The following is a 14354-nucleotide window of genomic DNA, read 5'->3' on the forward strand; positions in this document are numbered from 1 at the left end:
CGGCGCGGCCATGTGACTTTCGTAAACAAAACCACGTGACGATCTCTCGCACGTGACTTACTTTTCATTTGGTCATGCCGAAATTTTGCAAGATTTTTAGGATCATTTTCGTGGTTCATCTGTTGACAGATGTGTCGCTGACAATTCGATATGACCCGAATTGGAACTCTCTTGATTCCCGCCCCCTGCCGGATTGGTATGACGATGCAAAACTCGGAATCTTCATACACTGGGGAGTTTTCTCGGTTCCAAGCTTTTCCTCGGAGTGGTTTTGGTATGACTGGAAGCAAAGGGGACTGCCTGGCATTATTGACTTTATGCAGAAGAACTACCCCCCAGATTTCACATACCCAGACTTTGCGCCTGAGTTTAAAGCAGAGTTTTACAGCCCAATAGAGTGGGCTAGTCTTTTCAAACAGGCAGGAGCCAAGTAAGTCATGTGAGAGGTGAAAAGCATTATGCCTATATAGTCTTATTGTATAAGACTGCCGTCGTCAACTTTCTGCATTTCAAATTCTGACCAAGTTTTTCTAATAGGACCTCCTTTGTGTGTGCCCTATGGTGAACAAACTTGTCCTCTTGCCCCTTCTTCAAGTCATTCATTATCACTTTTATCTCTCCTTGATTTGTATTTCACACACAAAATAGGCTTTAATTAATTTGAGTACTAAATAGTGTAAAACCCTCAGTTCTGTAGAATATTTAATTGTTCTTCTCTTGACCCTTGAATTCTTGGCTCATTAATATAACATCATAAAAAGTGTTGGGGTAATGTGTAAATCAAGATATTATGCACATCAGCTAAATGGTCAAGGTCATATCAGATCTCTGGAAAACCTTTGGCCAAACCTATGGCTGGCTCATACTTCACATCAAGTATCCTTGAACCAAGTTTCATGGTAACGGTCATAGCTAATCTCTAAAATCCATGTACAGATATGGATTAGATATTACTATAAAAACAGTGCTATGGGTAAGGGGTGTGCATTGACCTTGAACCATGTAACAGATGTCAAATTTCTTGATAGTCCATAGGTACAGGAAATAATTTTTCATCTTTGCCCTAATTGACATACCAAACCCAAAGAGTGCATTTTGGTGAATATATATAGATCTATTGTGCACAGTCATTGAAATTTAATGCTTTTCATTATAATAGCTTAAAGCAGGGCCCATTATGTTTGGTTTAGAGAACACTAGCCATGTATCTCTCCCACCTGTAAATGCTGCACTCTTTAAAAAGTATGACCGGATGACTAGTATTATCTGGAAATAAATGATGCAAAAATATTTCTGAATGTAGAACATACATCATTTAACACTAGCTGCCTCATTTAATTCAATAGAATTTTTTTAATTTTAACATAAAACTAGCTTTGTTGTGCTCTTTTTGATTTAGGAAGTCCGGTTGATTGATAATATGCACTCTTTAAACAGGTATGTTGTTCTGACTAGCAAACATCATGAAGGATTCACTAACTGGCCATCCAAATACTCCTTTAACTGGAATGCCAATGACACTGGACCAAACAGAGATCTTGTTGGTAAGAGCTAGAGGATAAAGTAAAAACAGGTACAGTGTTAATACATGTATAACCGGATGCTAGGATTTTGCCTGTACATTTGAACAATGGGGCTTGACATTTGATTACTGGGTATCATATGTACTCACTGGTGTTTCCTTTAAGCTCAGGTTTAGTATGTATCAATAGATTATACAGTTGATCTCTAACTCAAGAATATTGATATCTTGCATATGTATTAAAGTTTTCTGAAAGTCCCCACCACTGGGGTGGTTTTTTTTTACCTTATTAATATTATAACTTCAATATATATTTCAAAACCTTGAATATTTTTTTGATGATTGTGAGATTCTGAAGTATGTACATAGTACAACATGTATATAATGGGAATTTATATACTGTATACAGGTTTATTTTCACCCCCTGGTAATTTTCACCATTCCACACTTGCAATTAGTTTTTCCCCGTCTTGAATTTGCCCAGACACAGTTGTATTTAAAGACAGATAATTTGAGACATTGGAATTCGCCCAGTCTTTAATTTGCCCGCTGACAACAAGGGCAAAAGGAGCTAACATAATATGGGAGCAAATATTTCCCTGTATACAGTATATGTAGATAATACATCATGATTATTTGTGTAAGTTTCCATTAAACAGGGGACTTGGCAGATGCTGTTAGGGATTACTCTCTAAAGTTTGGACTCTATCACTCCATGTTTGAGTGGTTTAATCCATTGTACAAAAGTGATGCAGCAAATGGCTTCAAAACCCAGAACTTTGTCAAGGTATGCTGTTATCACACATCATCATTTTATGTGTTCGTAAATATATTTTCAACAACCATATTAAAGTTATTTTTCAAAATTGTTTGAGAGAGATAGAGAACTAGAGAGAGGAGCTAAAAAAAAACCATAAGGATATAAAAAAAATCACTTGGTTCTCAGGCCAGTATTTTCAAAAACAGATGTGGCTTGGCAGTGGTATTTTTTTCTTTTTATTTCATAAAAAAAGAATTAGGATGTGGGATATTTTATCTTAACAAGGTGCAATTCTTATAAAAAAAATTTCAGAAAAAGCGATGTTTTAAAGCAAATAATAGCAAGGAATGCATGGGTCTGAGATGAAAAAGAAAAATATACCATCGATCGCCCTGCCGCATCTGTTGTTTTTTTTTCAGATCTCGGCCTGAGAACCAAGTGATCAATTTTGTGTGGCCTTAGAGTCTACTTTTACTCATTTTAATTCAAAACAGTTTCAAGATATTTTTGGTTAAGTATTAACACTAAGCAAAGAAGTTTGATTGAAAAATTTTGAGGGTGCATGGGAGAAACATCTTTAAAAAGAGAGTGTATTTGAATTTTCGAAGTCAGACTTTGAACGTATGATTTGTCTCTAATCAGTCCAAGACCATGCCGGAGCTGTACGAGATTGTTCAGAAATACAAGCCAGAGGTGGTGTGGTCAGACGGGGATGGGGACGCCCCTGCCGAGTATTGGACATCCCAGGAGTTCCTCGCCTGGCTCTATAATGACAGGTATACTGTAAATTTCTAATTAAATGTGAGGAATTAATATTTGTGTAAAATCACAAGAGGCACATCTCACTGATTTTAAAATCCCGCTTCTATTTTTTTGACAGATGTAAACTTATTGAAAATATGATAAAAATTTGGTGTTCTCAATTCTATAATCTCGCTATTTGCTGCAAAACAGTTGAATCACGGAATTAAGTACTCGCAAAAAATAAGGAGTCTACTTTATACATTAACATTGTACTGTGTTTGTAGTTTGTATATTTCTTAAACCAGATGGGTAAAACATGCGTAGAAAATATTTGAGATGTAGAGAATATGATGCAGAATAGATGAGTTAGAACACAACACAAACACTTTAATGAAAAAAGAAATAGCTACACGATGCCATGTTTCAGAATTGGCAGCTAGAGAATTCTAAGTGGGTTTTTTTTTATTTTGAGAAAAATTTCTTTGGTAGTTAACTGTTGAATTAATGTCCATTAATATTTTCATTTCATCAAAATTGTCCATACTTAAGATATTAATAATAATTTTTTGATTAAACATTTCCCTTGCTCAGGTAAAATAAAATAATTACTGCATCTCATCATCATCTACAGCAACCACATAATGCAAGCTCTCTGTAACAGGTTCACACATTGTACTTATCTTGCTTGTCTCCCTTGATACTATTCAAAAGACAAAAATGAGACTTAGTTAAGGTGTCAAGGAGCTACCATTTACGTGATATGAAATTAAAGTGATTGAATGTTTGTTTAACAAACCATCACAGCCGATAACTTTTAACGATGGATATAAACTTTTCATTATCTTTTTAATTTAAAAAAAATTATTACTTGAAATAGAGGGCCAGAGAGGAAAGGGTCTTCAAACTTTGAAAGTTGTTGTAGATTAACATAAATTGCATTTTATGTGAAGTGTTGAGATGCCAGTGGGAATGCTGGAGTTAGTTCCCATGCATCATATGATTATACATTCATATTACAGACAATCTTTATACATATAGTGATGATGATTTGTTTTACTTTAATCAATGTGATAACTAGTGCATGTAGTCATTTTTTTAATGTCAAAATCCCATTTTCTACCTGTACATGTATGTAGCTCTTTACTGGTTTGATATGGAAAAACAATAATCTTATGATATAACTTAAGAAATTGCTTTTGTGCTTGCTATAGTCCTGTGAAGGACACAGTGGTGGTCAATGACAGATGGGGGAAGAACATCTCTTGTCATCACGGAGGATTCTTTACCTGTGCTGACAGGTACAATCCAGGTATGTTCCCATAGCAACTACAGGTGAAAGCAAAAAAATAAATGATTTTATTTATTTTTACAAACTTTTTGAAATTGTAAATCTGAAAGTATAAATTGTTTGTTTTTTTTTTTTATTCTACTTTGCTTTAAACTTAAAGATCAAATTCGAATAATTTTTTAAAAAGTTGCAGGGGATTAAAATACTTGATTATGTCCTCTAAGTTAATGTCTATGTTTGTTCTAAAAACGTTTGACCACATATTTCATTGAGGCTTTGGAAATGCTTGCTGCATTATACAAAAGCTTATTGGTGTTGTTTTCATGCCTCACAATGTCTGTCATTCTATTTTTAGGTAAGCTTCAAACACATAAATGGGAAAATGCCATGACAATAGATCATTATTCATGGGGATACCGCAGAAATGCCCCTCTGAGTAATTACCTGACGATTGAGGAACTGCTGAAGACATTCATCACCACTGTCAGCTGTGGAGGAAACATGTTGATGAATGTGGGGCCAACAAGTTACGGCAGAATAGTGCCGATTATGGAAGAGAGGCTGAAACAAATGGGGGAGTGGCTGGGTGTGAATGGGGAGGCTATCTATGGAACGAGACCGTGGTCCCATCAAAATGACACTGTCACTAAGGATGTATGGTGAGGGTTTAAATAAACTCTTATACATGTACATCAAAAATATATTTAGCTCTGTTTAACTCAATGAATTTGATACACTTCAACGTTTCAAGAAGTGCTCAGATTAGATGTGTTAAAAAGGCATTGCTATGACCCAAGATGAAGCCTATGCCAGTCCAATTCTCTGAAGAGATTAGTCAGAAACTAAATTGTTTTTCACTTTATAACATTTCTAATATACTTAGAATAGCATGTCATAAGTATATTCTGAGGATGTAAATACATATTTGCATTTCTTTCCTCAGTAGATACTGGTTATTTGTTTTATTTTCAAACTTCTCTGCAGATTGTATCTATTGCAATTTTTAAAATGATCACTCAATCAATATACAATGAATGCATTTTGAATCTTAGAATTTGTGAATTCATGACAATGCCTCAATATTAAAAACAAAATGGCACCCCTCAAAAAAATCCAGTTAAACATTGTTCATACTTAAATGCCATTAAATGCCATTTGTTATGTATATTTTATAGGTACACAAAAAAGAAATCTGCCACAGGATACACAGTATATGCCATTCTCCTACAGTGGCCAAAAGCAGGAACTCTTACCCTTGGGGCACCCCAAACAACAACAGCCACAGTAGTATCACTGCTTGGTTATCAAGGGAACTTCAACTGGAGCAAGGGGCCCATAGGGGGGATTGAAATTAAGTTTCCCCTTATTGGTTGGAATATGATGCCATGTAAATGGGCCTGGGTATTAAAGCTAGATGGAATAAGCAATTGACTCATCTAAGTGATGATTGATGACAGCCAGGGTGGTTTTTATCCTTGCTGGTATTTTTTTATTGCTTTTTTCAATTTATTTTACATTTAAATACTATAAGCTGTCCCAAGATATCCTCAATTCATGTTTTGCTTAATTACTTGATATTTGTAAATGCCTCAAGGTGCAAAAAGATGTTCAATCAAAAGTATGAAAAATTTCTGAGATTTCTCCTTTGAAACGCTCTCTCTAGCTTAACAGGTTTCAATACATAGCTAAAAAATATATGTCTACAGGGATTTTGTATTGCAACAGATCGGATGATAATCTTGAAAAATTGTGCTAGGTATTCCAAGGATTCTGAATTAAGAGAAGATGTTAACATTCCCCATTATAAACCTCCACACGAAATCAGTTTTTGTTCCTGCCAATTTTTTTCGAGAGAAAAATGATAATGTTCCCTTCTCATCTATTTCACTTGCACTTCTTTCACAAGTATGTGTATTTTTTATTCAGAATCCTCCAAATGTGCTGCATAAATATCTTGGGACAAACTATAGTACAATTATTCTTGTTTATTAGAATTAAGAGATACGATATACATTGTAAATGCAATAAATAAGAGTTGCAAAGAATTCTTATATTTTGTGATAAACAGCCATTTTTATAGAGATAGATTTTTGTACAAGTTTTTAATACTTTCTTGAAAATAGCACTAGGCCTTTATAAGGTTAGAGTTGAAGTGAAAACCATTCCATATTATGCATTTATTTTATTACGGGGTATGTACATGTAAGCATGTTTGTGATTTGTGCTGTTGGTTTTCTATTTTTTGAAAGATTTGTCTCTTTTGTCTCATTTTACTCAGTGAACCTAGATTGAATGTTATTTAGTGTTTTTTGTGTGCATGTACAGTGTGTGACACATTCAATTATTACATTCCATGTTTTTCAAGATTTTTTATATGCAAAAATGACACAAACCTAATGTTGAAATTGAACAAAATAAACATAATGTGTATACTTGTACATCATTATGCAATGTAATTTTTTTTTAAGGCCCCAAAATATTAGGTCTCGATCTCTGTATTGCGTAATGTGTATTGCATTTGACTGTAATAACTGTCAGATGACTTGAAATCCATCAAGTGTTGTTTGTAAATGCTCAACTTTTTTTCTTATACCACATAGTAGATATTTTTTTTACATAGACATATTATATGAATGTCATTTACGTGTAAGTAAAATATTTAATTCTTGCAATAGTTGATTTCCTTTTCAGCATATCAGTTATAAATATCTCATATATAAAGCTGATATATATGCAATAGTTATCCATACTCTACTTTTCTGTCACTGCTTTGACTAATAAAGAAAAGAAACAAGTACATGAGACAATATTTCCCCTTATATTCAATTTAGAAACAGTATATGAAGACCTTTTTACAAAAGAACAGGATTAAATATGGCTGATTGCCAGAGATAAGCAATTGTAATTGATGATATGTTTGTTTATAAACATGTTACAAGTAAACCCGGTATTGGCGGTAAAATGTTACATTTTTAAGAAGGGGGGGGGGGGGGGGTGAAACTTGTTTTGCTGTAAGCTAGAATTCGTAATAAGTAGACTCATTGTGTTGGTGTTTTACTGTATAATTTATAGGCATATTTACTTCCACCAAGTATGATTCTTTTTCTTAGAGAAATTAATAGTAATTCATAGCTACAGACCCCGTTGTTTAGCGATTGATTGAACCTTCAGCCACCTAAGATAAAACCACGGGGTGCTCGAAGTAAGTATGATGAAATCGGACTCAATTCCATTTTTAAAAAGAATGACTTTTTCTTTTATTTTACGTACTGAATTCTGGATCCGTGCATGATCTGCGTTGACCAGTATTGTATAGGAGCCTTTAATTCTCGATCTGATCTTGACATGAGTCCTGAATTAGGACGCTGGTGTACGTGCAGATGCGTTTCTATACGTAATGAAACGTTCATCACGCATTGATGTACTGTGTTGCAATAAGGCATAACAATGACGGCTGTTCACGATCAAGATGGAAAGTGATCATGATTTGAGCTACGATTGAACCCCGACGAATGCATCCATAAAGCCTGAATTACCATATTAATACATCGCAACTGAAAGCAGCTCATTGCTGTGTTTATCTACTCTAATATACAGTCTGTAAGCCAGATCACCGCGAATAGTGCGACAAGATTGTAATGAAAATTGGACATGCTGCGCTTGGTAAAGATGCGAAGCGATCTGATACAATGATAACGACTGAAAAACAATCGTGCCGGTCTTAGAAAATCGTAGTCAAAACTATGATCAACACAACTGCTGCAACAAACCTCAAGATCTATTGAAAGTTGACACGATCAACACGTTTAAACTAAGACCGTGATATCGATCGCGCCGCGAATCGTGATAGTGAGAACGTAGCATTACCAATTCATCGAGGCAAGATGGTTGCTATCATTATAAAGTACATATCACCTCTTTAGCTTGGAAGATAATAAAATTGACAGGACACGTTTTGAAAAGATTTAAATCAGAGTGTTCAAGAAATGTACATTTATTTTTCAATTACAGTGTATAAAAAATATACTCTGCTGTTATCTCAGTTTTGATTAAAAAAAATCATCAAGTTTTTTTTTTTGTTTTTTTTTTTTGGGGGGGGGGGGGGGTAAGTTACCTTCGAATGTAATACAGCGCATATGTGCGTAATTCAAAATCAATCGAAATGCCAATTATTTTTGTCTTTTTTAATTTAGATTTGTATTTGATTGAATAAACAAGTTAAATACAATTTTTTGAATAATTTGTTATGATTTATTACTGAAATTGTTCTAAAATAATAGGACAAATATATAAGGTATATTTGTAAATTATATTCTCTGCGTGATAATCATAAGACATCGTTTATTTTCAACTTGCAAATTGCCTCATTTTATATTTTCGAGACACGACTCAGAATCTCTACCATGCGAGGTTTTTTTTTCACCAAAGATACCAAAGAAGTTCGAATTATACAAAGCCGTTTCATTCACCTAAAAATTGTTAATATCAGAAAACCTTGCGGGTTTTAAAGAAACAAATATTTCCTTAAAAACATTTTAATCCGCTTGGTGTTAATGTAAATATGTAAATGTTTTTATACTAAAACCAAGTTTGAAGGCGTCTCTTTAAATACAGCAACACTTATCCCCGCGTTAGAACCCTTTGAGTGAAATATTTCTGTTTTTCGTCATATCTTTGCACCCGGTCGCCTGCTAGATATTCAGAAGTCAATATTACATAGGTATCGGAACCTTTCATATTATTAACTTCAAACCGATGGCTTTTGAAGATGAGTGGTTCATTTTCAGTCATATACTGAGAGTAGCGAATTATCACCTTTTATTATGAGTCATCAGACATCTTTGTTATTTGCGAATTACTGACACAAATGGTCCGCCTTAACATTAATCTAATACATATAGCAGGTCCTCCTTGATGGTCATCTGGCTATTAAAAGGGGGACTCCCACTATATAGCCAGTTTTCGGGGGGGGGGGGGGGGGGGGTCTACTATATAGCTATTTTTACGAGAGAAAAAAGATGGCTAGTGGGAAATGGCACTAAACAACACCGGTCAAAGATTTATAAGCTTTTGACCGTGGTCATTTAATTACTTAATAGATAATTCAGGCATTAATGCACAAGCAAAACAGACATATATTGTGTGTAACTACAAACAACAACAAGAAAGAACAACAAGAACAACAAACGTATTTAACATGAGAACCTTTAAATTTGGCTCAGACATTTAATACATGTATTCGGGTAAGTTTTTAATTTGATACTAAATACGATGTGAAATTTCTTGTAATGTTTTAGATTTATCGTTTATACGTAAGTTATATTGATACAGTTCGATTTATTGGAAGCTCTCATCACTTTTTAAAGGACATTCTGTTTTAATTGTTTAAAGCTATACACGCTATAATTTGCGTCAATTTTGAATAAAGCGGAAAATGTATGTGTTTGATTACTAATAAAAGTTACCTTTATTCTGTTAATTATAATGCTCAATTCGATCACGTATCAAATATATCAAATATTAAACAATAAAAAATATTTATTTTCCTGCCAGGAAAGTAATGCCTCCTCGTGAATATCAATCTATCACGTGATATCGACAGCTAAATTTAGCCTATCATACCAAAACTGGTGAAGGGTCAACATCTTCATAATTGTGATAGTTTCACAAAGGAAAGGATATTTTCAGTAAAGCATAAATTTGTCCGATATACGAGTACAAACAAAAGAAAAAAATACAAGCCTGTGAGTAGATATGAATACTTCCTTTAAAAAAATGACGTAGACCTGTGTTTTTCCCCTATGTGCTATTTATAGATCCTATAAATGTTAATGCAGAAGTAAGGGTATCGTGAATGGCAAGCGTATTTTACTCATTATACATATACATGTATGTATTTCAAATTAACAACTGTTAAGCATATTAAAAATCAAGTTGGATATTTAATTAGGCAAACAATAACGACCACCTAGTTCTCCGCGGACATGCGCAATGAGGTCGGTTTGCTCTTCCTTCATCAATATTCATGAAAAGGTATATTTTCCTGGCAGGAAAATAAACAATTAAAAATCTATATCTTTGTAACGAGATGGAATTCACCCTTGTAATTTACAGATTAAGGATAACTTTTATAAGTAGACAAACACATGCGTTTTCACTGTCATTCAAAATTGACGCAAATTATAGCGTGTATATAGCTTTAAGGCCTTCTAAGAAAAGGAATCAATGGTTCACTTAATTAAACAAAAATCTCGCTTTGTCGATTCGTAAATTTTACTCATCAAAAGTGTAACTGCGATGTCACCACTCATAATGTTCAGTTTAATGTAAAATTTGGTGTTATGACTGCATTAAGAAATGAACTTTTCAGGCACGCAGCATCGGCAGCAACAACCCCCTGCGCCCCTTCCCACTTTTTTGCGCAGCAAAGATTTTTCTTAAATTTACATACAAAATATTGAATTAACATGGAGTTGGCCCCCCCACTTTTATGGGACCATGTAAAAAATTGAATTGAAAATAATGAAATAAACTGTGGTATTGAAGTTAAAATTATACTTTTTTTGTTGTTGTCAAGATGGATGAGTCTGCCCCCCCCCCCCCCCCCCCACACCACTTTCAAAAACGATGCTGCGTGCCTGCTTTTGGTGTTATGAGTACATTAAGTAGTCATAACTCCAATTTTTTTTTTAAGTAAGCAGTTATGGGAAGACACTTGAGCAATTTGGTTTAACTAAGTGCTATTCTGTACAGTGTTAAAATTACATATATTAGGTTAATTGAATATTTTCCATAAACGGACTATGCAATTTAACTTGTTAGTGTCTTTTCTATCCCATCCACGATACTCATTGTTGCAAAAAATGTTATTAAATAATGAACTTTTTGAAATTCATTAATGGGCGTGCTATCTCAAGGAATCATCTTTCTAACAAGATGAAGCAATTGCTTGTCAACAATGATTATATATACACGTGACTTATCCTTTGAAATCTCGAATCTGTGATGATAGTCTTGCAAACTCGATGTATATATGTACATCAAAACTTAAAGATTGTATAAGAGTATATGGCAACTTTTCAAGACTTTCAATTTGGTTTCAAGCCTCAAAATAACAAAGTTAAACACACGCACAATTCGTGTTAAGATAGTTGCTATATGTTACATGTAAGACACTAAATGTAGGTCAAAATAGTCACGATATACGTTCTCGCAACAAAGAAACAATTTAAGAAAGAACGTTCTAACTTGTATCGGATTAAAGTGAAACGGGTAGGGTCATTCACTGTGTTACGTAAGGTTAATTTCATCATTTAAATCCCGCCAGAGAATACATGTAAGTCGCAATAACAACTCAAACTGAAAGGAATGGTAAAAAAGAGATAATTTAACGGTTTAAACATGCCTCCGTTCAAAGAGTTGACGAATATGTCAATAGCATTCCAATCTGAATTGATAAATAAAAAGATAATGTTTATGACTGTCGATGCTACAAAGGTCCTGACACTTAAACAGTAACATTTCATTTAGAATGAAGTTGGAAATAGTTAAGTAGAAGATTGCTCGGACAAAATATTCCACGGGAGAATAAGAGAAAACAGTCCTAAGTGAACATAAACGATGCCATCAAGGCATCATCTATAGAAAGAGCGGGAAGTAAGTGAAAACTGTGGAATTTAAAATAAATTCTCTCTTGAAAAAAAAACCTTGAATAAAAATTGGGGATTTGTGAAGAGTGCAATTATTTCCGTGAAAACATTATAGAGTCGAGTTTAAGTCGGCGATCCAAGACATACTGAAAAATTTGTTTATTGAATATACGTTATATTTAGATAAATCTAATGTATTTATTTATTTTTCATGGTTAAGGTTTGCGACACATTTGATGAGTAACTTCTTTAAACACTAGCCTTTTCTATATATTTTCAAACCTCGGATTAATAAACACAATGCGGATGGCAAAATAAATTGATTAAAAAAAAGGTAAGCTGAATGCAATAAATATTTATAGTTAACTACTTTTAACAGACATTACATGTAAAGCAAGCAATTTACCATTTTAATGATTTTTTACGGACATGATTTAAACGACTTTTCCTTTGATTTCAACAGTTTCACAGGATTCAAAGAGAAATATAAACCAGGATGAAATTGAAAGTTATTTGTTACAGGTAATCTCTTAGTTCTTCATATCACAAAGTTATTTTTTCATTTTAGATTTATTCGAGGGTCAAAAGAAAAGATACGATAAAATCACAAGATTCACAAAAAGCGAACAAATAAATTTGCTTTGAAATATCTGTCTTTTGATTTTCTGATCTAAAATTGTTTATTTACATGAAGATAATTACTCTTGTTTGTTAACGAATGGTTAATTTTAAAAAAAATTACTCTCATTTTTGAACATCAGAAGAGATCGAAAAGTATTAGATATTTTTTCGATCATCAATTATTACAATTTAAGAAATGCAACAAGAACAAATTCCTTACATTCGTGTAATAATTGGTCAATATTTTGTGTGATGTTGCTATTCCATAGTGCTAGGGTTCAATGAAACATCTTTTTTCGGTTGGAGGCTCCCTTGCTCTCTATTTGGCAGAGAAGTATGAAATAAAACTTTTAACGGACAATTTTCTGGTCCCTTGGCTTTTATTAAAGCCGAATAGTTTCTCGGAATAAAATATGCCAACGAAAAAAGCCCCCTTTTATGTTTGGCAGGGACATGGGCTGGACAATAGACCCAATTTTCAATTTTCAGTTGATTTCAATTAAACAACGAGGTTTATACAACATGTACGAGGGCTGTCCCAAAATAATGTAGACAGGACACATAATTGATAATTTGTTCACTGCAATTTCATTAGACTTCTATGTTTTTTTCAATGACCCAGGTTTTGTCAGGCGGCGCAATGTGCGACGTCGAAAATTTCCAGTTTTACGTTGTTGCTAAACCCTCCACATCGTTTTACGATAACATTTACGTTTTATTTCCGAAAATGTCTTAGAAAAAATATTATCTTTGAACATGTACCCTGAGTGCATATTCAAAATATATTTCTATTTTTGTTGTTTTTTAAATATTTTCTAAGTACAAACGATCTGTCGACATACTTACCCTGTATTACTTGTTGTCTAACGTCCGTCTTACCGAAATGTGTCGTTCTGCATTTTGACGTCCATTGATATCGTTCGGGGTTTCTTTTTTTTCACTTATTGTCATCATACTTGTTCAAATATTTTCAATGTTGTTTAACTACTTATTCACAAAACGCATTTCTCATCAATTTTGTTAATTTCATTTACTTCCTAAGCCGCTTAGGATTTATTTCATAGTTTTAACAAAATTGTATCAGTTACTGCTGCGCCGCCTTAAGCGCTGACATCGTCATTTTATTACGAGTTAACTTTTCAACTTGTCACAAAACGCGCTATATAATATTTAAAAGTTTTGTTATAGTCAAAACATTTTCTGAGTAAATAATAGAATTATTAAGGTCTTCCGTTTCCAACGGAAGACCTTATTGTTTTCGTACTGTTTCTTATTATTAAGGTCTTCCGTTTCCAACGGAAGACCTTATAGTTTTCGTACGATTTCTTCTTCTTATTATTTTTTTCCACAAATTTTGTGCACGCGATTTCTCGAAAACTATTCGACTGATTTCAATCATTTTTTCACAGAAGATGGGACTTGATGTAAACTTGATACATTTTGGAGATTTTTTCTGTCGTCACTTCCGGTACCGATTTATCGGCCATTTTGCACATTTTCACGACCTATTTTGTGCAGAGCTGATCTCAGAAACTATCAGATATATGACTATGAAATTTTCAGGATAGGTAGTCTATAGTTTGAAGTTGTGCACTATTATGTTGTTTTACGCCAGTGGCGCCATTTCTTGGAGCTCGCCTGGGCTCGATAATTGAGTACGAATTTTCATTCAAAATTTTCATACGTTTTCATCTGTATCTTTTTATCAGTTGGTATTTTGTTAAGACATATATAACAAAAGTAGTAGATAATTAAACGTTCTTTCCAACA

General features: G+C 33.6%; 2 protein-coding genes across 3 annotated transcripts in view; both read left to right on the forward strand.

Annotated features, from left to right (window-relative positions):
• The first annotated feature begins 16 nt into the window (after positions 1-16).
• On the forward strand, positions 17-7111 carry LOC128158359 (alpha-L-fucosidase-like). Its single transcript, XM_052821150.1, has 7 exons — positions 17-430; positions 1438-1544; positions 2182-2309; positions 2925-3058; positions 4238-4335; positions 4670-4973; positions 5490-7111. The coding sequence occupies exons 1-7, from the start codon at positions 75-77 to the stop codon at positions 5743-5745; spliced, it is 1383 nt and encodes a 460-aa protein (XP_052677110.1). The 5' UTR covers positions 17-74; the 3' UTR covers positions 5746-7111.
• A 4653-nt stretch (positions 7112-11764) lies between these two features.
• The window catches only part of LOC128159367 (carbohydrate sulfotransferase 15-like), a 53673-nt gene continuing 51083 nt past the window's right edge, over positions 11765-14354 (forward strand). The window contains exons 1-3 of one of the 2 annotated variants that reach the window (XM_052822431.1): positions 11765-11970; positions 12184-12297; positions 12427-12485. In XM_052822431.1, the coding sequence (XP_052678391.1) occupies positions 12460-12485 (26 nt within the window). In that variant the 5' untranslated portion in view covers positions 11765-11970; positions 12184-12297; positions 12427-12459. The remainder of the gene's footprint in view (positions 11971-12183; positions 12298-12426; positions 12486-14354) is intronic. The other variant, XM_052822432.1, reaches the window with a different exon arrangement.

This window comes from Crassostrea angulata, chromosome 8 (genome assembly GCF_025612915.1).
Source record: "Crassostrea angulata isolate pt1a10 chromosome 8, ASM2561291v2, whole genome shotgun sequence".
Taxonomy (NCBI): domain Eukaryota; kingdom Metazoa; phylum Mollusca; class Bivalvia; order Ostreida; family Ostreidae; genus Magallana; species Magallana angulata.